We start from the raw sequence: 27,698 nt of genomic DNA, 5'->3' as shown, positions 1-27,698 counted from the left end.
GGCCGGTAAACGGGCACCACGCGCTCGTAAAATGCGGCGATCGCAAGACCGCAATAAAGACTTCGACCTGGTCGTGCGGTTCGAGATGGAAACGCGAGAGCGGGAGAAATGGAAAGAGGATAGGGGGTAGAGAGAGAAGTGCACCCCGGTAACGACTCTCCTCCTCTGCTCATTGCATCGAAGCTCCGGTCGTACGTAAAGGGATCGGTATTTATGGTACTGCCACATTGATTCGTGTAAAGCCGACGCTACTTGACCTGTTCAGCGTAGTAAAGTAGTAGCCGACTCGAAACCACCGAATGAATTCGGTTCGCTCTCTGGGTGGGGGAGGATACGGTGCACGTGTCGGGCCTTCGTGGATAGAGACATTAGCAAGGGTTACTTTATGTACTTTATGCACCGATCGGGTCGATGATGAAAATTTTATGTGGGATGCGTCTGTGATACAGACGCTCGATTGGTATATATTGATCTTCTTCTTTTTCTTCTTTTTTTTTTTATCGGTTAAGAAGGAAGTCTTGTGTTTCATCTTTTGTTTTTATAGTTGGGATAGAGAATGGAGAAGTTAAATTTTTAATTCGATGAGTTACGCGATGATTTTTAGAGGGATTTTTAAAGCGTTTGATTTTGTTCTTTAATATTGTTTCGTGTATATGTGGTAAATATAGTAAAAGAAGTAAGAAATTTTGATTGTTCGTCGTGTATGACTACGGTGATGATAAAAATTACGCAATAAAATTACGAACGTTACTTTTACTTTATCCATTTATAAAAATTTTGTTAAATTCATTCAATACTTGATACTTGATAGTTCGTGCATCCTCGGAATTTTCACGTGCGTGTCATAATAAATTTCGGTAATTTGTGCCCCGGCCGCAATGAATTTCACGCGTGTTATTTCCATAGTCATGTCCCCGGAAAAATATAGCGGCACGAGATAACGAGCCAACAAAATATGTACCGGCCGGCAAAAGTGCTCCCAACACTGGTCGATGGCAAGACCGATTTTAAGCTCAATTAATCTGTCATGCAATCTCAGTTAATAGCGAACGACTAGACTTGGGGAAGGAAAAAATAAAAGAATAATAATAATTTTAATATTATTTAAAAATGTAGGAAATCATAACAAGTGAAGTATAAAAAATAAAAGAAATTATCTCATTTCTTTATAAAAGTCTCAAAATTTCTGCTGCAATTTTATTAAAAAATTTCCTTTTCTCGTGTTAGAATATCGAATTTTTATTTTTCTAAAGTTTCATGAAAAGATCAAATTTGATCAAATTTTTTTTTAATTTTCCCCTAATTAAAAATTCTACAATACAATATATACGAAATAAATTTAATTTATAAGTGATGGATTTTCAAATAGTATAATAATTTCCTTTTTATGAAAGCTATACAACAATTCCTCTAAAACGGTTATCGTCTAAAATCACGATGTGTTAATAATTGGTACTAAGAAGGTGTCGGCTGCGAGGGATGTAACTTGCTGGTAATTAGCCGGTTCTCAGTAACCGCGAATGGAAATGGAGACAATTCAACTTAACCCTATCTGCTTGTAATTAATAATACAGCCAGATAGCCAGTGAGAGCGTGGTGTATTCAGGGAAGGGATTTCTCCAAGTTGGATCAAATTGTCTCCCACGAAACGGAAGCACGGCCGTGCAGATTCGTCAGCCTGCGTTGGTTGCCACGGAGATCATGTGCCACGGGTTCAACTTAGATCAAGTTATAATCGCGTCAGATATTTGACCGGCTAACACATAATTTTCCATTCCTCCTATCAATTTCATCCTTAGCCAGATTTCTAACCATCTATCACTGGACGAATCGCGTAGATCATTTCTCCCATCCTTGTGTCAACGCCATCTGCGTTCCGTTTCCGTTTCTTCCTTGCGCGAGAATATTTCCGCGAGAACGTCTCGTGTTGTTCTCGATATTTTTAATATAGAAAAAAATCTATCCTTGTTTGGATCGTAATTTTATCAGGTTATCAGAAAGAAAAGATTCATTTACTTTTGTGATGGAAAAGTAAGTAATGATTTATAGAAATTCTATAGAGATATTTAGAATTATGTATATCTTTGATACATAATACATGATGTAAAGTCAGTCATATGAATTTTCGTATACATTAGTTTAATCAAAGAAATTGATTTATCAATTCGAAAATTTTTATTTCAAATAAAAGTTAGTGGATGTAAGGGAATTATCTTTTGATGGAAATTCATTTAAATATTTTAAAAAGTTTTGCTTCGATTGAGAAATTATATTTTAAAAAATTTTAAGAATTGATTTCAACTTCCATAAAATAATATCAATCCATTATATCGTACATACTTATAAAATTACGTTGAAAGCAGAATTTTTGATCGGTTTTAATTATTCAATTTATTAACCGAGTATAATTGAATATTTGCATAATGTATATGAAAATTTATATGACGGAATATATATTAATACTTCTTTCAAGCTTACTCTCTAAATACATATTTAATGTATTATATTTCATATCGAAGTTCAGGATAACATTCGATTTTGTACCCTTCATCCTTTTTCGATCATTCATCTTAAACATTTGATATCATATCGAGTTTCCTATTTTCGGTTCACTGAAAGTGACACGATTGACGCGTCCCTATCCATCTCGTCAACGTTTTTCAGACCTCTTCTTCCGATATACGATCTTTTTATATACGGGAACGTTTCATCGAAACGATTTCAGATTCTTTCTCTTTCTTGCTTTTTGCCTGTCTTCCTTGCGAATCTCGAGAATACGCTAAAAATATCCGAATACGACAAATGTTACGACACAAAACATTTATAGACCAAAATATTCGTTAAAATATATTTTTGAATATAATCGAAATAAGCTAGAATAAACAACCAAATTATAAATAGAATATCTATCTAAAATTTGGACGAAAGGATCGAGGCATACAAGAACAAGATCATTGTCAAAACTGAAAGCAGCGTCAATTTTATACAAATGGTAATAAAAATCGTAATCAAACAGCAACGATATACGAGTAAACGAACTTCGAACGTCAACAATAATTTTCATGATTATTGCCTCCCAGTTCAAGCAATAACGTTTAAACATAATTTATTATACATCACGCTGAATACAAATGCGTAATATTGTGGTTTTAACAAGTTTCGCGGCTATCCACAGTCTGGATAATTTACCCATAGATAATCGAGAGTTTATTGTTACAGAAACTCTCTCAAAGTTTCCTCCCTCTTTCTCTTCCATACGTGCTAAATGGTCTAAGTTCATTCTTACGTACGAGCGACAGACGATCAGAAAGATGGATGTACTCGACATTATCGTAAAAAAAAAAAAAAGTATTTTAGTGTTTTATTCAAAGGGAAATTTTCATGTTTAAGTGACTCGTGTCGCGGCAGAATTCGAGTGCTTACTCGTGTTTAACGTCGCCCGCACCCCGTAAAAACCCATTAAACCACAAAAAGGTACGATTAACCGGCTTCTGGTACAACATAATTCAATCTTCCCGCTATGCTCCAGATGCTTATAAAAACGCAATTTACTTTATGAAGCGGTCATAAAACGACCCGAGTAAATGGACTACCTTCTAATTATAATGCGTCAAAAGTAATGGGTGAATTGGTAATGGGTTCCATTTGTATTCGTGAGGGATGATAATCTTTAAAAGTAAATAAATAATTTTTGTAATTTTGTAAAGATACGAATAATATTTATTACAGGCGTTTATAATCTTTTTAATTTTTTTTGGTAATGATAGTGCGAAAGTGGATATAATATCGAGTTTTACATATATATTATCAAATTGTTATCGCGTTATTCAATTGATCGATCGATCTTTTGTGAATTTAATACAAGTACATTAGGAAATATTATTATCCTAGATAATAATTTCGTAATTTTCTCTGAAATTCAAAGTTTGAATCGCTTTAACTCACTCGTTTAATAAACATGTACAATTCGTAATAGAATTCGTAATAGATTCCATTTAATTCGAAAGATTATGTAAATGCATTCATTGTAAAAAGAATTGATAAATAATCAAAATTAAACCAATTCTAAAAAAAAGTATTCGAATATAAAATCAGATAGATCAGGTCTCATAATATTTCATAGATTCATCTCATTATTTCTATCCTTCCATCCCAGTCGTAACATTATAAGAAGAATTTCTCTGTATTCATTGCTCCTCATCGTGCACGAATCTTTCTCTTCATTCGCAAAACGATGATCCTCCCCTCTCTGCCGACGATAATATCCATATCATTTTCTTCTAATATCCATATCGTCCCCTTAACAATTCTCGTTCGATTTCATTTTTCGCCCCTCTTGGGTGCACGGTAATCGAGGGTAACTCGATGAAGCAAAAGGGACAACAAAATTTCCATAATTTCCCCTAGTTGTCTCAAGAACCGTTCTTGCGTTTGTTGTAACAAAGGCAACAAGAGAGAACTCCTGAGAGAAGTACCAAACCAAAACAGAACTCCCGAGGCTATGGCCAAGATTCGAAGAGATGACCAACCTCGGACGAACTTCTTACCATTTCAAGACTGATTCACTCTCTCGTGGCCGAGTGTAAAGCTTGCCTCTCGTTACGTTTCCTCTTGGCTCAGGTCTAGTTTCGAGCGTGTGTATATGTGTGTGTGTAGATACATACAAGTGTACAAGTAGCCTCATCTCGATCTAACGTTAAATGGATAACAGTAACCCTTTATGTCCTGACGATACTTTGGAGTAACATTGCAGAATAATACTTTTTTCAAGTATTCTGAGATGCTCGTTATATTATTACTAACTTATTATATTCGACATTATATGATCCAATGATAATGGTAATTATTATATATTATATTTGGAATCGGATTATTTTTATTTTTATAGAAAATTTTTCGTAGAAAATCAGTAAAAAATTATCGACGAAGAATTAACTATCGTTATCTGGACAGTTTTCAAGCAGAATAAAAATTGCGATAGGAAAATAAAAAGCATTGGATTTAGAAGTAAATTGAAAGATAGGAGGAGAAGGAGAGAGTAAACCGCTTGAATAAACCAGAGTTTTCATAGAGCTATCTCTAAACCAGAGGAAGGGATGTTGAGAAACCAACAGCGTTCCTATTCTATCTTTGTCAAACGAGATCTCGCGTTGAAGCTCATGAATATCAGACGCATTCGTGTCCAACCTCTAACTACCTCGCGTTAACACATAGGCCAAAGCAAATGAGCTACACGAATGTCTATGCATAGCCATGTTTGCGGAAAAGTATACATATAATTACTACACTCTTATTGATGTTACTTTTTCTTAATTAATTTCTTGAATTTCAATAACTTTCAAAAGTATGATATAATAGAGATTTGAAAATGAATGGAAGAACGAGTCGCATTATTATAAAGATTTGAAAATAGATATAATAAATTAATATCAGATTAATTTTATTAATCTAACTTTATTTTTTTTTATAGTTAATACTATGTACATTCTAATTATTTATACATTATCCAATGTACGTTATGATGATATAAGACAATTATATTTTATATTCAATATATTCAATACATGTAAATATTTCATGTATTATATTCAGTATTCAATATTGAGTGAGGAAAAATATTATAACCAATCTCGAAATTCGTAGGAAATCGAAGATCATCTAGGATAGTCGATTCAGAAAAATTAAATATAAAATCAATCATTATATCTTGATATCAGAAAAATTAAACAATGATATATTTCTATAAAAAAAAAGTACAAGAACTTTTTCTTTCCTTTTATTTCTTTAAATTTTTATCAAGAAAATTCATAAATAAGATCGTTATTCTGGTTCAATTCTCGATACGAAAAACGCATTTATATTATATAATCCGCTTTAATTTATCACGTTTAAATCCTTGTTAAAGTAAAGCGTATGTGGATATTAAAAAAAAAAAAAAAAAAACGAACGTTTCGCTTGCAAAAGATGAGGATGGAACAGATATAAAAGTTAAACGTCATAATTTAATTGTCGCTCGTGCATCTTTTCCCGAGAATACTGTGCTCCGTGGCCATACGCCGGAAGAAATATACGATGATGGATGTAAAAGTCAAGAGATACAAAGCGAAATTCCCGGTACTGTCCAGGAAAACGAATGCGTACGAGAAAATGGACGTAATAATATGTAAATGTATTTCAAAAGAGAATTACGCCACTATTAGAAATATAAATGACACGGTCGCATTTTACCTGCGTTGTTATTTTTCCTCTTTATTTTCTAATATTTCGACGAACCTGTGCGCGTAATCCAAATGCGTAATCGCAATTACGAATTTGATATTTACACGAGGAAAATAAAAGGAACGTTTATACGAGTATCACGGTGTATACGTGTCCGTGTAACAAAATTAGAAGCGCGCAAATTGCATTCAAGCGTAACGTTAAACACCGGTAGTGCTATTAAATTGAAATATCGTAGAACAGTTTTGTAAAAACGCAAAAAAAATTGATCATCTTTAGCATTGTTCGATTGTTCACTTCACACATTTTGCGCAATAATTCGTAAAAATAACATCGACAAATTGTAAAGCACAGAATTTTGTAATTGTTATCTTGTATGATTAAAATATAATAGATATTAATGAAATTCTATAAGTCACAAGAGAAGAACACGTGAAACTTTTTTATTGAATGTGAAATATTTTTCAAATATAATTGTGCATTTTATAATTTATAAAGCAATATGTCTTTTCCACGAAAATACAGAAAGCAATTCATGCAGAAATAGAGCAATCAATAGGAAGGACGAATGATTGATGCCAATGGCCACCTATTAATATTGCTAACAAAAGCCTTGTCGACAGATAGAGAGACAAGTTTATTGGAAACATGTTATTTCGTTGATAGACTGACACTCTGATGATGCACGATAACACGTATCCGTTAATAGGCTGTTTGCACATACCATCTATCTTACCTTTGCAAAAATACAAAATTCATATTTAATCTTCAAGTCTTAATTTAAAATTTTCGTATAAATTCTCAATCCTTGCCAAGAAAAGAATTAACTAGTTAGAAATTTAGTTGCCTATCAAAATTGTATGAGTTTTTATGAAACAAAGTAGCATTAAATCAAAATAAAAAAGACAGGCAAAAATAAAGATTACATTATTAATAAATATTCTCAATATCCATAAATATTAATATCGCTGAATTATCTCGAAGACATCGAAGCGTGTTAAAAATATAAAGTAAAATTTTTATATACCATCATCGATAAAATACAAGCCCTTTAATACATAAACAATTCAAAGATTCATAGTGGATATCTAAAGACGTAAAAAAAAAAATATACCTCCCAATACACTTGAGTTTTCAATAATGGAGGCCAACGGTCGATATCATTCAAGATCGCAAACAAAGAAAGGAATAAATGCATGAAAAATTCCGTAAAGAATCGAGTGATGGCGTTGTAAGTGGGAAGGGATGAAAGACACGGCACAAAGATAACAAAATATACTCTACTTTCCTTCCCTCCCCACATCCTCTATTTTATGCTAATCCCAATTCGAGACCCAGCGTTGTATCTCCCTTCCTTTTCCACGTTTTGAAGCAACGAGGCGATCGTGGAACGGTGAACAGACAGAGCATTTCAATTGGTTGCTTTTATGCGTTTGGTTATACTTTCAAAAGTCTCACCCCCAATCTCACTCGGTACAATTCGAGAATTTGCAATTCCCGGCGTCGGCGGCGCGTGTGCACACCGAAAGAGAGAGATCTGATGCCGTTATCTCCGCATACTTGCACGAATCTCTAGCCGATACGATGTGCGTCTGCATTCCTTTCATCCTTGAAACGGAGAATTAGAAAGGACGAAATTCGTAGAAAGCTTGATAACGTTAAAGGAAGGTGGAAATTATTGTTGCGAAAGACGAGGACAGGAGATTCTGTTTTCTTCGATTAATATTCAAAACGATCGTGTTTTTAAAGTATAAATAATGGCAACACTTGAGATCTGAAGATAGAAAGAATTGATGGAACAAAAGCATTGATCAATTCTTCGATTAATTCTAGATAATTTATTAGAAAGAAGCGTGAAAATTTGCTTTAAATGATTGTATATTTAATATCTCTCGAGCAGCAATTAAACTTTTAAAACGATGCTCCCTCGATTTTTCGCATAGAAAAATTATTTATTGTTATTATTATTATTATTATTATTTCTGAAAAAATAACTGGAGGGGTAAAAATGTTTTGTTCTTCTGGAAAAAAATTATTCTCAAATCAATCAAAATTCATTCGTTTACTATCCTATTACTTATCTGCTTCGATACGAACGAAAGTATATCAACAAGAGGCACTATTCCGCGTCCAATTTTTCCCAGGGTAGAAAAACCCAAAGTAAAAGGAAAACGTGTCTTACTCGCGCACACGTCCGCCATCTCCTCACAGTCCCCTCGCAGTAAATGCTTTCGGACAAGAAACCGTCCTCGCGGTTTCCTTTCACCGGTGTGCACCTCACTCGTGGAGAAGTCTTCTCGAGCGAAGAATTTCCTTTTCCAAAGAGCCATTGGGGCTACCGCGTCACAAAAGGTTATATAACGCATTTCTTGTCTCTCTCTCTCTCTCTCTTACACACACACACACACTCTCTCCCTCTCTCCCTCTCTTCTCCCCATCATTTCAAACCTGTTTTTAAGGTGGATCGAACATGCCAATAATGCCATAGGTTACGTGCACGCGTACATTCGAGCTCACCTCGCCGTAACGAAATCATTAACCTGTTTCTGCCAGACCCTCCCAACGATAACGTAATCGCGGCATTTGTTGGTTAAACGCGTGTCATTTAGCGGGAGAGGCTGTGTGCGGAAGGCGAACTCAGTCGAGGCTGAATATATTCCATGAACAAAACGTGATCGACGGAGAATATCCATATCGGAGTGGTTGTACAGGAGGGATTGAAGTGAGAGCGTTTTGAATTTTCTCGTGGCGGTTGGTTTGTTTGATCCCCAATCAAAGGACGGGGAGATATGATAAAAAATATACGAGGAAGTACGAGGCCGAAGACATGGTGTTCGAACGAGGATTACGGGTTGAAGGATGGCGATGGTATCTCGATGTCTGCGACTTCTGGTTCGTGGAGTTGTAAGGGCAGTAAGGAAATCGAAGGCATGGTGTATCTGGGTACCAGAGTGATACGACAAGGAGACCTCTTCGTCTTGGAACCCTCGAGGATGGCCGTCGTCGATTCTAAACATCCCAGGTATAGATTTTATCGCGAATCACGTTTATTTTTATCTAATTCTACTTAATCTGATTATAAATTTATTTCGAATAATATTCAAGTGTTTTGACGAGACGAGAAAGTTTATAAATATCGAGAATTTACGAAATAATGTTATATTGATATTACATTATTCTTCGAATGTTTGAGTTTCGTTTATCCTAACGACAAATGGGATATTATAAGTTATTAAATTTGTACGGAGAATAAACAGATAAGAGGTACGTGTTACACAAAGTTTCATGTCGAGGATCGAAACATTAAAGTGATTTTACTCTAAAGGTTAAAGGTGTATCTAATGATATATTTTGAAGTGGAACGTCTGATACATTTAACTGCGTAAAATGTGGATACTTGAATATAAATTATGCCTACGTAAATTTGGAAAAACAAATATTTTCAGACAAAATGCTGTGTGATTTCATATTTTATTTTTTGTCTTTCATTTTTTTTTTAACTTCCACAAACTTATACAAACACTGTTCCGTTCGAGATCGTTTTAATCTATGTACATAAAATTCAAATTTATCAAGATACGAGAAACATTTGGCATTTTTGATGTTACAATTATTTTCGTATCGAGGAAAATGTTTAACGTATTTATTATAACAAAAATGGAATTATCAATTATTACTAATTAAGAAAATATAAAAAATGTTTTATTTCATAGATCTATTTGACATTTTTATAAATTTTTCATCTATATCATATTTGCATTTCAAAAATTTTTTGTGAGAGATGCAAATGTTGCAGATGTTGCAGATGAGAATATATAACTTTTATTAATAAATATTGAAATGAAAAAATCCTATCCAGACAGCTCATGATACGAGTCAAGAAATAAATATTATAAAAAGACAGTCGTGCAAACAAAGAATTATTTGTTTGAATCATTATTGAAATAATAATTACAAAATTATTCGAAAAAAATCATTATTATCGATCCGATTGATAATAATAAAATAGAAAGAGAAAAAAGGTCTTCGTTACAGGAGATTAATGGACAATTATTAAACGGATTAAATATTCGAGGAAAAAAAATTTATTCGAAAAAAGAAAAAAAGACTGGAACAATAGTTTGAACAAAACTGAACGCACACGTGTGTTCCACTAAAAGATAATTTGATTTCGAAGGGATAAACGATAAAGAATCAAACGATCGAAACGAGGAAAATTGAATTGGACAGGCAGAGTATCTCGTGCATGTGAAACTATTCGAATGCATTTGGAATATGCAGTTGGAAAAAATAACGGGGTAGCATCTGTTGGTACTCGACTTCCATTCTGGAAGACGTTCACGTTTACCTTCTTGCAAACCTTGTTGCATGGAATTTGCAAACGCGTGCACGTGCGTGCCATTCGTTCGGACCCCCCTGCCTGCGAAAAGGATAGATAGGGTACAGGTGCAAGGAGGTGAAGTGGCGACTTGCAATTGCAGAGGAACTGCCGACCGCGGATGCAATTCTTGCCGTGCACGTGATATACGTGATATACGCTGTTGTGTTGAATAAACGTATATCGTATTCTCGTTATTTCTCGATTGGATAACGTTCCGCGAAAACGCATAAACAAATGCCCTTGCTTTAATTTTTAACGATCTTAACAGTTCCCCTCTCTCCAAGGCTTATGCTTTAATATATGTTCGTTAGAGGATTTATCGAGCAGTTGGAAAGTTTAATACGTAATGGTGGTAGCTTTTAGAAACGATATTTGTTGGATAGAGAAAATTAATCGTGATTAATAGAGATATTTATACGAGAAATACCGGAGAAAATTCTGATGAAGAGGAAATTAAATTCTTAAAAATGGCCATAAACGATTATAAGAAATCGGATTGTATTAATCAGAGGATTATTAAGAATGAGAAGCAAGGATAAATTCAAAAAAATTTACGAATTTTTATTATATTATTTTCATTAGAATTTTTAAAAGTATTGTGTCTATTTCTTAGAGAAAAAAATATTAATTTTGTAATAATGTTAGAAGAAAATTATCATATTATATTGAAATTATATTGAAATCTTTGGATTCAAAGAAATATTGATATATGATAATTTTTATTATTTCTTAGAATAAAGAAGAATCGTTTCCAGATTTCTATTGGAACTTCAAATATTACACGCATTTCTTCTCATTTATATTATACGAGGCAAAAAAAATAATCCACGAATTTCTAACTAACGAAGCCATCCACTAATCTAATGGATACATTATATGAAATTCTCGTTAAACGAAAATTTAAATTTTATCGAAGGCAAATAATTCGAAGGATGGTTTCATCAAAACCGCAATAAATTCGAGGACAGGAAGATTCGAAGCCAACCGTGATATCAAAAGGAGCCACGACGATGGGTTTTCTATCAACGTATAAACTCGGTCTTCCGTTCTTAACGTTGAAAAAGGCATCAGGATACGGTGACGACCCCAAAAGTCGAAGCTCTCTCTCTCCATTTGGCCGAAAATAAATTGCAAGGAGAAGACTGTTCCACCCTACCTCCTCTCTGCATCGTTCTCAATCGTCTATTTCTCTCTCTCTCTCTCCTTTCGAGATACCTTAAAAGAGGAGGAACTGCCCTATGGCTGTTCAGAAGCTAGACGACCAAAAGGGGCTTTACATTGATCGGTAAATCCCATCGGTTTCGCTATTAAATATTTACAGCCAGGGGCCAGGGGTTTGGGGATGAAGCTGCATCCCCGTGAATGCTCGCGTTTACGGAAGCGTAACTCTAAAGCAGCAGTCTACATCCCTGTTCTTATTATATCCAAGAATTTCGTGGTAAACGGATTTGATAAACAGATTCCATTCGTATCTATGCAAATAAATCGAATAATCGGCTGCATTCGATCCCCAATTCGAACTTAATATTCGTATTAAACGCGGATTAATTAAGAATTAAAGAACGAATTTCTAACGAACATCAAAAAATCACGTGATTCAAAAATTTTGATTACGTAATATTATTCTCGTTGAGAAAGAATCTCATTTTGAGAGAATGAAATCAATCCCTCTCCAAAATTTCAGCGTATTATAAGATAGAGAAATAAATCCCGAACATTTTGTAATTTAAAATTTCGTTAAAAACTTACCTCTATCTATTACGTATATCATTTCGGTACTTTCCACACTGTTGTTCGAACGCTTCAAGATCATCAATCTTGAGCCAACGATTAATCGACGAATGGATCGTTTACCTGATCCACCTTAATATCGTATCCAACTAAAAACTCGGCTGTTTCAGTCAGCAGGTTTACTTCCAACTCGCTTACAACTCCATTTCCTTCCCCTTCCCCATTAAGAATGGCATTCCGATTAATTAAATAAGCCCGGAGGAAAATCACCGAGCAATTAACGTTTAATCGACTGCCGTTTTTGCCGGAATGAACGAGCGGTGAACTCGCGAACAGTGGCGAAATTGGGAGGCAAGAAACGATATGGGGCTCGATCGTGAGGGAGAAAACGCCAATTAAACTCGAATTCCTTTTACGTTAATGCACAGGTGCGTTCGAACTTCCCGCCAAGATTCACCGAGATCCTTCCAAGACTTTAGACGCTCGAATAGATGGCGATCCCGAATCGGTGCTGAATATTTATTCAACCGCGTATATTTATTCGTACCGCTCGATTTGTCAAGATTACGCGAGCGAATCGAGCGTTCTCCGAGGTTCGAGGAAAATATATATATATACGTATATAGCAGAGAGTGTCACGTGCAGCCGTTGTACAGTTTCACAGTTGTCGCGAGGGGGCGTTGGTTGCACGCGGGCGCGAAACTCGGCTACCGAGAATACCGATGCATTTGCATAATTGTGCGTACAAATTTCGAACTTTGCCAGAAGGATTTGGTTGGCTCATCGTGAGCTGTGTCTACGCCAATGTTGCACGCTGCGCTTCCTCGTTCGCAGATTCCGAATTCTATCCGAATGAATTATTTATGCGAATACGCGCCATTTTAAAACGCGGCTGTAATTTCCGGCTTCTGGGGGTTTCCATCGTGTTTGCATTTCGCCCCGGGGAAGTGCGCAAGCTCGCCCTGGCCCAGTGAAATGTTTTACCTTAATTCATACTCGTGGCCGATGCGTTATGACGATATAAGTGAGAATTGGGTGAAAAAGAGAAAAAAGTATATAGTATAATTCACTTTATTACGAGTTTTACGTTTTGCTGGTTAATAAAATTTTGTTAAACACTCGTGCGTGTAAATATTAATTTTAATATATTTTCGCGCATTGTTTTCCCTATGATTTCAATTTGCAATTAATCCTCGTACGATAAATCGGCTATTACCGATGTGAATAGTTAATAATCATTGGATCATTTATGATTCAAATAATGATTTATGATTCATTAGATTTTCAAAATTAACTATTCTATTATTATTGCGAGGTATTAGAATGATTGAATAATAGAACGTAATTTTAAACTGTTTATTTACGTGTAAAAAGTAATTAAAAAACCGATGAAAAGTGATCAATTATCCGAAGATATATCGATGCATGATCAATCAATTACAAGATTCGACATTCGAGACAAAAGTTGAAATTTGAATAATAAAAAGAATAATAAAATGATGGAATAACAAGAGTTTTTAAATGCAAGGATTTCTCTACATTTTTCAAAAGCTCAAATATTCATTTATTGAAAATTATACGATAATACGAACACTTATAACATAGATGTTGCAAACGAATATGCATAAAATGTCGAACAATTGTGATGATTTAAAACGCGTCCCTCACGTCTTATATATTTAAAACCTATGTAAAACGATTCTTTTTATGAAGATTTTTATTAATACGCATATTATACCCGAGGAAAAATCGCGGTTCTACAGTAGCCGTTCTACGAGTAAATTTTCCTAGGTAATTTCACGTGATATTTTAATCATGAATATGTATGGAAACCGAATACCACATTTAATATATTTTCAAATAAATCTTGTAGATTATATATTAAAATTTCTCTGATCGTAATAACTTTAAATTAATAATCTTAATTAAATCTTCTTCTTCTAATCTTTAATCGTTTACAACTCAATAAATGAACCTCGATCGATTCGATATTTTTTTATAGCAATTTTTGCCTATAAAAAGATCTATCCTCCAAAAATGTCTCACGTATATATTATTACTCACTTTGTATATGATTTCTTTTTTGTACAATTCACAATATTGATGAAAAATTTTCCTGGATCAAAAAAAAAAAAAAAAAAAAGAAATTCAATCATTTCAATGGTTGTTTTAAAAACTCGTGCATCAAAAACCTTGTTATTGGACACGACAGCGGATTCATAACATTGCAAAGCTTCGTGGGAATTTAATATTAATACACAATTTCGGTCACTGTCTTGTAAGCGCTACCGGGAGCATATTTCTGGAATGTGTATTATTTATGCGATCACTTGCCAAGGATACAAATGAGCACAACGTGCTTATTTCTTTTCTTTTCATATATATAAATATATATATACACATCTGTATACACATGTAAGAATAGAATTGGCGTCGAAAGCATTGCCAGTGTGGGGGACGATACAACGAGGTAACAACCAACCTCCCTTATACTCGATCGAAGCACACCCCAGTGTCTCATTGCTATATCTTTTACTCCGTGAGATTTCTGCAGTGCAGCCCAGTACCAGGATCATCGATGAACGTGTAAAAAATACTCGAGGGACGTGTACTGATTCAAGAAACTTGGTTTAACGATTTCTTTCGTAAAATCGGGCATTCTCGCTTGCAGGACTTTCCTATGCAAAATAAAGAGAGAGAAAGAAAATCTCATGAATATCATGCTAAATATATATAATTTACGAAGAAAATGATGTACGATTGAATATTGTATCTATTTTTGTAGCACGCTTATTGAAACAGGTTTATCGAATTCAATATTCTTCGAGTTTGAAGAACGCATAGCTCACGAATTTATAATAACGAGTTGCACGAGGAAGAAACATCATCGCTTCAAGGTAGCGATCATTTGAAACAGGGGAACGTTTTCATCATGAATAATGTTTGCAACATTGCACGAACTTATCCAATTTCCGACCGAGTTAAAAAATGTACATTAATCTTATCCTTGACGCGAACTTCGTTCGAAGCTCATTCCCGTTTAATACGTTGCATACGTATTCATTTAAAAGTTGCCTGCCTCGATTCAATTTTTTTATCCATCAGGAAGATTAACAACCGACCGATGCAATTCTAATAATGAAACAAAATTTTCGCTGTTTTATAGAATTGTATTGTTCCTGATTTATTTTACATTGATCCATTGTTGTAATTTATGTTTAAATATGTTTAAATAATATAAGAAGGCATGCATGAATTGTGCAAAGATTTAATATTTGTTTGAGGAATCTAGTCTGGAGAAGAAAACAAATATATCGTTAGAGATTTATTTATTAAATTACAAGCTGCTTAAGTTTACGTTATAAACAAGGTGAGACAATAATACAGCTTTCTATCATCGCTTTTTCTTCCAGTTCCATCGAACTTAAACTGTTTAATAAATAAATCTAAATCGTTCGTATATCAATTTTTACCTTCGTTTTGATCTTTTCAAGTCAATTCTCTAAAGATGTCTTTGACAAATATACCAATATATCAGTGTAAGCCATCTTTCGATATATTCGAATAGATCATGATTAAAAAACAGATATAAATTTTGTAGAAAAATGTTGAACAACAAAGAAAAGGAAATTACAAAACAAACGAGACGAAACAAGTGGAATACACAGAGAAACATCAACGAGAGTGATATCGATCAGCACTCGAGTTTTCTATACAAAAAAAATTACATAAAATAGCTTTAAGCCTGTCCCCTCTGCAACGTTTACAACGATTCTTCATAACGGTTGACAGACTAAATATCGTTCCTTCATAATTTTTTTTTTTTTTTTTTGTATAAAAGCCTTCCTTCAAAGCGAAAAATTTCCAACGTAAAAAACATCGACTACTATATAGGGGTGGATGTAAGGTGGAGTAGAAACGTAAGAAAAAATATGCTCCCGACGTTGCACGCATATTACAAACCACGTATTTCCCCACGTACGAATGAACAAGCTCGCGTATGCCACTTCCTGCAAATCCGATGTAATCGAGGGGGTAGGAACGAGTGTGGAGGGAGGAGTGCGTCGTAACAATACGTATTCCACGTAGCAAACCGGTGAAAATATACATAAATATACATTTTTATGATGAATATACTAAAGGAGATATATATCTTTTCACGAAGATTCCAAAGACGAATAGTGGAGCAGGAGGATAGGGGGGATAGATTCAGATGCAACGTATCGTATCAGAGAAACTCGTAAACGAGATATAACGAGAAAGAATGTCAAGTCTGGTAATATTTCACACTCTGACTTCCACCGCTTTTATATTTTCGTATTTTGCGTCCGTGTTGTTAATATTTCATAATTAATTTAATTTGTGTTTTAATTTGCATCGTTATAAAAATCAATCAATTTCAATTAGAATCAATTTCTACATCTCGCGACTGACTTTTAATAAGTCTTAATTAAAATTTTAACGAGGAAATGGTAAATGTTTCCTATAATACTTGAAAATTATTAAATACGTTTAAACAATTTTTATATTTTAATTATTATTTATTCAAGTAAGTTTTTCAGCAAAAGCGAGAAGTAATTCACTTTTAACAAGTTTCGTGATTATGTATTCTAAAAGCTAACCATTTTGTATCTGATTATTATTCATCACTCAAAGAAACCATCTTAAATATAATGCAAATCGTTTCAGAGAACTCTTCTATCGGAAACTTTCCAAAGTGTTTAAATTATCTTTTAAATTATCTTTTAATTAATAATGTGTCTCAATTTTAAAAATTCAGCGGAACATGATCGGAAAGGAGAAATAATTTTGGCAATCGAAGTATAATTATATATTTAATAACGCTTACCTTACCCCAAATAAATCGAAAAAATCTTTTCAATCAAAAAAGATTCGAAGATTTCTCAACGATTAATAAATGAAGTGATAAAAGTTAAGTATGATATCGCGATAAATGCGGATGTTATCCCGCATTTAGCATTTACGGAAATATCCCGCTGAGGCCTCGTCATGGGCCATGATACCGTTAAGAAATATGGTTCGCGTCTTTTTGAATTACTACAGCAGAATACGGGTGCAACGTCCGACGCTCGACGTGTATTAAAATCCTTTTAACCAGACATAAATAAAGGCACGCTCGGCCGGGTAATCTCCGGGGAGGATTACTCGGGCGTTGGCAAGACGGGAGGAAAAAGATTTTCGTTTACCTTGATGTCGTCAAACGGTAGGATGGATGCTGTCAGAGACGATAGCTCGCGATTTCATCCCATCCTCCGCCAAGTCAAAACGTCCCTCCCATTTCAAAGATTTCGTTGCAATTCGTACGCCCGCCTCCTCGTAAATTTAATCTCTCTCATTCGCGTCAAAGTGAATTTCATAAAACAGACCATTCCTCTCGAAGCTCTCTCGAGAGCACCTCCGTTTCGTTGTTCCATTCTTCTCATATTTGACTCGATTATGGGGTGGGGGGAAATGGCATCGATCGGATCGAGGAATGGAGAATAGGAGAGGAGAGAAGCGTGTTCGAACCGATCTGGGATTCTTGCAGACTAATCTCGGGAACGAGGTAAATGGTAACTGATCAACGAGGGAAGGGAATGAAAGTGGGACGTGACGGTCCAGAATGCAATTGAATTTCAGATTTACGCCCGACAACGTAATGCAACTCGGAATTACCTTGAATCGTAGTGATGTAGATATAGACTGCTGCACACTTTGATGGTTACAAAAGAACATCCGAGAGAGCTTCTTCGTCTTTTTGATCGTTAATTTACTTTTAAAGTGACGCTGATGGTAGGGTTTCTGAATGCAATCGTATCCTTGACTAAAATTCGATTCGTCGTCCGAATTGTAAAGTGTTTGAAAAAGTTTTAATCTAAATAATTAAAGTATTAAGTTTAAAATTGTTATTTATAACGATATATATCGCGTTATAATTCGTATATTATATATTAATTATTCTAATTATTCTATAAACATCAATTCGTTCGACAATAATAACGTAGTGATTATCTGATGATCGAAATCAAGAGATGAGAGAGATTATATGTACTTTAATGAGGTATTATCGATCGATATATTGGATCGATCACATACATTAAGTACAGTTATATATTACATTACGTTTAATAGTTGTCGAATAAAATTGTATTAAAGAAAATAAATGTACAAAATACGATGTTATGCACAGTGATTTGCATAAATCTCTTTTTCGGAGTTCGAAACTTTCTTTTTGTATCGTTTCATGCTGTTCAAACTAGATCTAGCTGGATCGTTCCTGTTAAGCCTCGTGATAATCATTGTAGAAGCGTCATTCGATTACAAGACCGGTTTCATCTCGCATTTTATTAACGTCACAAATAGCAAACATTTTCATCAAATCTACATTACCTAGTAATATTTATATATTTACATATTAGAAATTGCATACTTTACTACTATACATTACATATGTTAATATTTTTTATGAAAATATCATTAATGTTATATAAAATTTTAAAAAGAAATAAAGTAAATAGCAACATATCAGATAAAAATTATCTATATCGCATAAATCCATATGTAACTCTACTTTGATAAAGTAACTAGACAACTGGTAACGATACGATAGATATCGTGAATCCCTGCAGAACCGATAGAACAAACCCTTAAGGTTAGGAAGGTCTGAAACGTGACGAAACTCGCTCGATAAAGTGAAAGTTGGTTTTATCCAAGGTCGATCAAAGGTTGTTCGACCATAAACTTTTTATATCAGGATTTCGAAGATAGATGTCGGTAGACCGTCCATAACCGGTTCGATCCGCTGTATACCGCGCATGAAGCGGTGCGCATTCCCATTGACCAGTCTGTAGTCTGAGTCGTGTATTCGGGCCAATAGTAATCGTGCGGTGCCTTTGAGAACACGGTACGGTCTCTCGTTAGTCTCGTCTCTCGTGGTGCGTTTTCACACGTCACGTCGGAAGCGAGAAGGGCAAACGAAGAAAAGAAGGGAACAACGAAAGTTACGTCGTGTCGGTTAAGAGATAAAAACAAGTCGAAACAAATTAGTCGTCAGAATTGTCGCGAGGAATAGAAGTCCGTAACAAGTTCGGACAAAATTCCTTGCGTCTCGTACTCGTCTATCGCGTCTCTGTTTCCGTGCTATCGTGTTCGAAAGTCGCAGAGAAGCTGCAACTCTTTTTCGGTACCAGGATTCCGCAGCGGGAGCCGCGCAAGACGAGGTGAGTCACAGTTCTCGTGCACCATCCACGCGCATTCCCCGTGTTGAGAACCATTTCGAGAATCGAAAAGGTAACAGAAAAAAATTCCCTAATACGGCATGTATAACATTTCGATCGATGACGATTCCGTGGTAGTAGAATGTCGTTATCTTCGTCATCGTCGTCGTCGTCGTCACTATCTCCGTCGATGTTTCTACGCGCGTACGTGTGTTCGTGATCAATGCGCGCGTCCGTTTCTTTGTCGGATTTTCATCACGATTTTTCCGTTGATGAAATTGCGGTTATGATCGTCCACGACACGCTGTTCGACGCGAGGCATTCGATGTTGTAACGAAAGTCGAAGAGTTCGCCTCGCGCAATCGATCTCGATTCTATCTGTGATACGTTTTTTAAACGAACTCCCGCCATTAGGCGGGATTTCGCGTTCACCATCGTGCGAAGCGTCAGCGATACGATCGAGAGCTCGATACGTCACAATACCAGCCCGGGTATACGATTACTCGACGGGAAATGAGGTTAGACGTTACACACGCGGCTATCCACGCGAAAAATCAATACACGACCCTCCTGGGCCAGGATTCAGACGCGCGCGGATATATTTCTCGAATTCGAGGAATCACCCTTTGAGAAAAACGACACCGTTGAGTCTTTAGAAAGATTTTCTCTGTGTACGTGCATACATACGTAGGCATAGCTGACTATACGAGTAGCAGCAGCTGATCCCTATACGTACTAGTCGTGTCTATAGAATTTATTGCGAGGTTAAGCGATGCACCGTGCGTATTTATGAATTAATTTTACAACAATTACTCGAATAAATAATTAGAAATATCATTGAAAATTATTGAATAATATCATCAATAATTTTATTTCTACAATTTTTTTTTTTGCTGATTCGCAATAAAGATTTAATGCGATTCGGTTACGATCGAATATCAAATTAATGACTGTCCAGAGACAGAGGGAACATCGGCTAATACGGAAATCGGTTTATTTCCGTGCGTGAATATGTGTGCGTCAAACTTTTTAGAATCTTGTTTAAGATCAATTGCGTTTAATAAATTAATTAGAACAACAAATTTTCTTGGATTTTCAATTGTCCGTTTTTTGATTAAAATTTATAGAACTTTTAAAAACGAGATTAAAAAGCAATCATTATGTTTAAACTAGATTTATAATTTTATTCGGTGCATCGTTATTTTATTTTCATATCTTTTTCTATTACGAGAAGAAGTTAATAATCATGAGTATGAAGAACGTCTAGCAACTTTAGAGTTGAAAAACAAATTTTCTTGGTCAGTGAAGGTTTTAATTGACAGGAAGACCATCAGTCTTTGCGATAATACCCCTTGATGCACTGAAGAGGGTTGTGTCCGTAAAAAGTGATTTACGCTTTCGTTTTTATAGTCGATAACGGGATACTGTAGAAAAGAAATTTGCTTTCGTCGAAACGGGTCGCGTCGACCGGATTGAACCGGAAACGCTTGCGTTACGAGGCGTTATTTTCTTCGTGACAGCCAGGCCGGGTACATTTATCGATCGTTATCGTTGTCGTTTTGACATCAAGCTCATCAAGAAGCCAAATACGTATCGAAATACAAAACGATCAATTCATGATTCTTTTGCACAATAGCTAATTGCATTAATATCATTAGCAAAGTTTTACATGTGATAATTCATAAATTATTATCATATTATATAATATAAAAATATTAAATTATTACTAAATAAAAATATAATTTTTAAAATATAATTGCACTGATTTACATTCACAAATTCTGTCTCATAATATTAATAAAGAAGTAAATAAATTTGTGAATTATTTTATTCAAAATTAATTGTAAAAATTAAAAAGAATAACGCTTCAGTTATTATTAACCAATAAATTATTGTACAAAAGGATCATCAATTGGCTCGCCTTTGTTTATCCATAATTTTTGTATGCACGTGTCTTTTTTTTCCGAATATATTCATTCAAATAGTATCTACACCATAAACAAAACGTGTAATCGGTGAATCATTCGTTGGTCATCGAAATTTTAACGAACGTTCACAAAATTTTCACAGAGATTCGAACAATTTCGATGGCGCATTTCGGATAGACACCGATCACCGTTTAGCATCTGTTTTTACAAAGGCGCACAGCAGTTGCACCTCGCAGTTGGCATGAAGCCACGCATGATTGTCTCGATGTGTAATGATCATAATTGAATCATGGAATTTTTGTGCATGTTAACGCCATGTTTCTCCTAGCCTATTCTATCTCTGTTTCCCCCTTTCTATCTCTCTTCTCTCCTTATTTTTCTTGTTTTGTTTCGCGAGGACCAATCGACGAGGTATTGGCAAAAGGAGTTCCATTTCTGAGTTAATGGAAAGGTCGAACGGCCGGGAGAGGATAAAGATATCGCTTTGGTCGATTTAGACACGAGATCCATAATCTCGAGAAGCGGATCGAGATCTGGAATCGAGGAAGGGCGTGCACAGGAAACGTCCTATTAGTTCTGAAACCGTAACATCTGTCCCTTTCTTCAGCCAGGAACCAATTAAGAAACATCAACCTAGGATAGACAGGTGCACTTAGATAAGATCGTGGTCTCGTGGCCTGCCTGTAATTTCTCGAATTAAAGCGATTACCTTATAAAAAGATATTCATCTCGGAATAAAACAAGAATATAGACGAAAAAGATATACGCGTAGACGTGTGGATTAAAATTTTCTATCATTCCTACTTGAAGAAATGTCGAGTAATAATGAAAACGATTTGACTTCAAGTCTTTAAGTCAATATATCGTGATATTTGAGGTAAATCATCGGCCGGCGAAAACAATAATTGCAATTGTATCTGAGCAACGACAGGTGTAGCTGTCCTTTCTACCATAATGACGTCATGAATAAAACGTAGCTTCGTATCCTTGATGCACAGCAATAATGAGTGACTGTAGTGTTATCCATGCCTTTCGACCGCTTTTGGTTTTGAATAAATTAAGAGGAGAACGCTGTGGACACAGGTGTATGTATGAAACTCGTGACGAATCACAAATAATGTTGAATTATATAAAAGATCGTATCGTGCACATTTTCATTAATATTCGAATGGCTTCGATTCAGTTACCGAGAGAAATTGAACTGACCAGAGAAACGAACTGTTTAATTAAGAAAATTATTGGAGCATTAATAAAATCGGATGAGAACGAGAGAAAAAATAACAACGAATGGTATACTTGATGTAAAACTGACTTTTTCGTGAAATTCCACTGAAAATGTTCCTTCTCTCTCTTCTCTACATATTTCAACGAAACATGAATTATAAGCAATTCTTGTTTCATACTAAATCATTAAATTCCGAACTTTAAATCAGACTCAAACTTGGGATTGAAATACAAGATAATCAAAATAATTAAATTGCAAACTTTCAAATATAAACATATTATATAATTATATAATTATCAGTATCTGACTTAGCTATATAATAGTGCAAACTTTGAAACACTTCTATTTTTGAATATGATTTAAACTTTTATATAAAAATTCTTATCACAGAGGAAAGTTTTAAAACTTCGATATTTCTATTCTTCATATTGAAAAGGATAAAAATCAAAATGTTCCTAATTCAGCATAAAGAAGACACGTTTTTGGATACTTGAAAACAAATGAACATCTCACGTAATAATAATTTATCGAATATAATGTTGATTAAAAGAATAATTTCGAACATCGAATTACCCGAATATCTCAAATAATTAAACGCTGATCCGTTTTATCGAAACGTTTACAATTTCCTGGCCAGAGATCGGGTCGATTCGAGACGATAGAACGATTATCCCCACCATTATTTACTAAAACGACAACCCTTTCATATCAGAAAATCGTTTGCCAATACCTCGATCGATAGCTCCGAGCTTGTTCACATGGAATCTCCTTATCTTGGATTTTCTTTATTTGCCCGTTTGCCCGTTCGTTTGCCTTGTTGACGCACGATATTGGCGTATCTCGGCTTCGGGCACGCGTATCAGCATCATCAACTCGGCTACACCAGCGGCCGAAGGGGCGGCAAACGAGGGACGAGAGTGTCGGGTGAGGAACGGCGAAGTAAGAAAGATAGATCCACCTTTAACGGTGGACAGGATCATCCTTGTCGAAGACGTCCGTACAGGTCGTCGAGCATCGGGGTTTGTCATCGTGGGCGAGTAACAGCAGAGGGAAAAGGGTCGCCATGCCGGCAGGTATTGGCGCTTCGTACAGGTCGCTAGGCGACCTGGGCGAAGACGTGTACAAAAGCACGACGATCGTCGACCAAACACAGACCACCGGACAAAGCGTCCTCGAGAGTGTCAAGAAGGCTTTCAGTTTCGCCTCGCCCAAGGTCGAGCTGAGGAAAAAGGACCCTCTGATCGTGGACCGCCGTGAGAGCGTCTCGATCGTCTCAAGGTAATGCCTTATACGATATTGTCTGCGTGTACAGGGGAAAAACCGGTCGGCAGGTAGGGGTGATGGTCGCGGGACACGCTGTTTCGCTTCGTCTTTTCGCCGTTTATCGACCTCGGACCTTTCTTACTTAGATACTTGTTCCATTGTGTTAAGGGGTTAAGTAATATTGTTGGATAGATTCGATGCACGATTGATACGATGGTCGAATCATATTTTTAGCATAATTTTAATATGCAACTGGAGTCAAGGAGAATCGTTGGAATAATGGTATCTCAAAGCAAATGGCAAATTGAATTATTAATGGAAATATCGTTCTTGAGATTGTCAAGTTTCGAAGTAAAAAACTTGTTTGTGAAATTTAGTTATCAAGATATTAAATTTTAATTAATAGAAAATCGATCGAGTTTATATATATTTAATAAGTTTTTAAAATTTTTTCAAAATAATGCGTCGATTTCATTCTATTATCCTTAATTTTTATTTTCAATCTTATTTTCAATTTCACTCTAGCAATTTTTGAAATGCTATTGCTTTTCTTTTATTTCATTCTATTCTTCAATGAAATTTATTATATTTGACGAAGTAATCTTTTCATATTGAGATTGAACATCTATGATTTTATTAATAATTCGACGATAAAAAGAAATTCAAATTTGTTAATAATTGAATTGAAATTGTATCGTTATTTTATAAAAAAGAAGCACTTTAGAGCTTTTCTATCGAATCTTTTTTTTTTTTTTAAGATATCATTGTTCGTATCAAAGAAAGATTTCGAATTGAAAGACAAACGCGATCAATGAAGGAGGTAACTTGGGCAGAGGCTAAGGAGGTCGTCGAATGATCGGTTCGAGGTCGAAAATGTCGATGGTATGGTTAGAGTGCTTTTACTATTGGTCACGGTGGTGAACTGGCGTCGAGGAATCGATCGTTACAGTTTCCTACCTTTTTTTTTATAACCAGCACTAAAATTAACAAGAAACGTTGGTGTGATTTTGAGAAATGACGACGTGAAAATAACGAGAGTCGCGTTTCAATTACTTAGAATTCACCGCTCCTACAAACATCTAACTTACTAACAGCTTGCTTTTTAACTCGAATAAAAAAAAAAATGAAAAGAACTCGTAAAGACGAAGTTTCTTAATGCATCTAATAAAATACATCGCGCCGATGCTTTAAATATTGAATTTAAGGGGTCATATTTTGCACATTACGGATCTCCACACCCTTTTTCTCTATTTTTCTCGCCCGCGTTCCAATTCGAAATTGTGTCTCTAAGTTTCTACCAAATAAACGACAAAGTGAACGATTTCTAACATCGTTTCTAGAACATTCGAACGAAGAAAAAAGCCTTTGGAGGCAAAGGCGCTAGTGATCTAGGAGTATTATCCGGAGACAAAAGAAATCGATTGCTTTCACGATCGCTCTTGCATTTCGAATATCAATCGCGGTCATTTTTTCTTTTCTTTTCTTTTTTTTGAATGCATTTCTATTTACGCGTGACACTTAATCGAGAAATCGATTAACACGACCACGCCAATATGGCCCCTCCCGATGATCTCAATCCTGCGACCGCTTCTTCTACGTATAGTATACGCTCCTTCGAGGCTGACGATGAAATAGAATGAGGCACAAACGTGTCCCTGTTATCAGAATAATCAAAGACTGGTTTAACCTTAAGCACGGACGGACTTTAGGACCGGAAGTTGGTGGTGCGACTATTGATCGGCCTGGGCACAAAAGCAGGCCACGAGGTAAGCCGCATCATGCGACCTGAACGTCACTCCTTTCCTCGCACTTCCACCGCGCGTATTACCATCGTTGCATGACTTTTCGACTTCCTACGCTTTCCTGTTTTGCTCGTTTGTGTGTGTGCTCGTTACTTCGACTGTTATCTATGCTGATTTCGAGCCGTTGGCTGCGCTTGCAAAACTCGACACCGGTGATAAGTGTTCGCAAATTATATACGAAATTTTAATCATTGGTAAAGATATCGGAACCTCGGGAGGTTTAATTGATGTTTTTTCTTTTTTTTTAAGGAAAAGGAAGAGTTTAATATCTTATCGGGAAATTTTTATGTTTTTATTCGACGATTAATCTATGTTTAAGTTAGATATGCGGGAGGAGGTTCTTTGAAGTTGGTTTTTAATTTGTTTAATTATAGATAATGATTGTAGTTTTATAGGATATGCGTTATCGTTATTCTGTAGTATGATTTGTTATTCTGTAATATTTGTGTAATATCGGGGAAGAAAAAAGGTTCAATATCGATAATAAAATGGTAAGGTAAAAATGTAATTCAGAGGAAAAGTTTACTTTGATATATGAAGATTGATTAACTTTTTTATAAGTAACTCTTATAAAGAGATCGCTACGTCTACGCGATATTTAACTTGTTATTTTCAGCAAATTATTTACATCTTAATTCTAAATACACGTTTAAATTTACACAGATCTTTTCCTTTATCATCTAAATTACCAGTTATACAAATCTCTCCAACCTCCATTCGTCTCGATGCCAAATGAATAGAATGATAATATTTATGAATTCGTAAATTCCTTTGTCCAAAAAAATATACCATTGTCTACAAACAATATCTATATAAAATTGATAGAACCAACTTCAAAGAAAAACAGAAAAAACCGAACGAACTATGAATAAGTACAAAAATCAAATCCCAAGAACGCGCGATCTCGTGTCTTCTCTCGTGAAGCTATCACCAGTGTTACGTTTATTATTATCACCAATCTTTTTTTTTCGCATGCACGATGTGTCGGATGTGTGTTTCTTTGTCCTCGCAACGCTCGAGTTGCATCGGCGTGTGGTTCGTGGCGCGCGACGACAACGCGTGCGTTGCGGAACCGGCTTCTCGGTTCGAAAGATCCTCCTGCGAGGTCGATCCTCCGCACAACATTGTATATATATTCACCACGACACGTCTCTCTCGACCGCACGGATCCTCGATTTCCTTCGCGCGGAACGGTCGAACCGTCTTTGTTGTCGCGAATGTGTTACCAGACGAACGTTCCACCGCTCTGGTTCACTTTTATTATTATTCTTCGAATCTTCTCTCCCCTTTCTGATGACTGATCGTGAACGCGGCAAAAATGATCGCGTGACATTATTCACGGGATGCGGTTTGCTCGATCGTCGACCGGAAAAAGCAATAATTAGAATGGAAACTCGTGCTAACGAATTACTTAGAGATTTGTATTGCTAATTTTGGATATTTTTTTTTCTTTTTTTTTTTGGAGAATGTAGTAAAATGGTATTGCTTGCTATAATGTTTGTTTGTTTCTGACAGCCGGGTAGAGGGCCGCGTTGTAAGCCGCTAGGGCCGGGCGTTGTTATTATTCCCCGCCATTTTGTTCTAGGGAAAGAAACAGGATGCCGACCGCCGCCACACCCGAGAAATCAGCTCTTTTGGGGTAAGTTTCGTTGAATAACAATACAAAGACAACACCTGTAGATATATATACGGATATATACCGATTGTATTTATGCATTTCGTGATAGATGTACAATGGAAAAGAAACTCGTAGGTAGATAATCGAACCAAGCTGTTGTATATACCCTGTAATAATACGACATCCGTTCCATAGGGATTTTTGTTGTTGTCCGAGGCTTGTAAAGAGAGAATTGGCATTGACCCCGATATCAATAAAGCCGAATGATCGTCAAGATAATTGGCAGCTATATTATTAAGAGTGGCAACTATATT

At 35.5% G+C, this 27,698-nt stretch overlaps 1 protein-coding gene across 10 annotated transcripts in view; it reads left to right on the top strand.

Moving 5' to 3' along the window:
* The first annotated feature begins 8,761 nt into the window (after positions 1-8,761).
* LOC107993428 (protein NDRG3) overlaps positions 8,762-27,698 on the top strand; it is a 43,740-nt gene continuing 24,803 nt past the window's right edge. For 4 of the 10 annotated variants that reach the window (XR_001765099.3, XM_017049830.3, XM_062076031.1 and 1 more), the window contains exons 1-3: positions 19,188-19,551; positions 23,565-23,979; positions 27,352-27,405. Coding sequence is in view for 8 of the 10 variants with exons in the window: in XM_017049830.3 (XP_016905319.1) it covers positions 23,765-23,979; positions 27,352-27,405 (269 nt within the window). In the remaining 2 variants the exon portion in view is untranslated. Of the gene's footprint in view, positions 9,242-19,183; positions 19,552-23,564; positions 23,980-27,351; positions 27,406-27,698 lie in introns of those variants that run through there. The other 6 variants (XM_017049831.3, XM_062076027.1, XM_062076028.1 and 3 more) reach the window with 4 other exon arrangements.

The sequence above is a fragment of the Apis cerana genome, linkage group LG6 (genome assembly GCF_029169275.1).
Source record: "Apis cerana isolate GH-2021 linkage group LG6, AcerK_1.0, whole genome shotgun sequence".
In the NCBI taxonomy this organism is placed as follows: Eukaryota; Metazoa; Arthropoda; class Insecta; order Hymenoptera; family Apidae; genus Apis; species Apis cerana.
The sequence above is the reverse complement of the archived record's forward strand: the minus strand, read 5'-3'. Positions and strand labels throughout refer to the sequence as shown.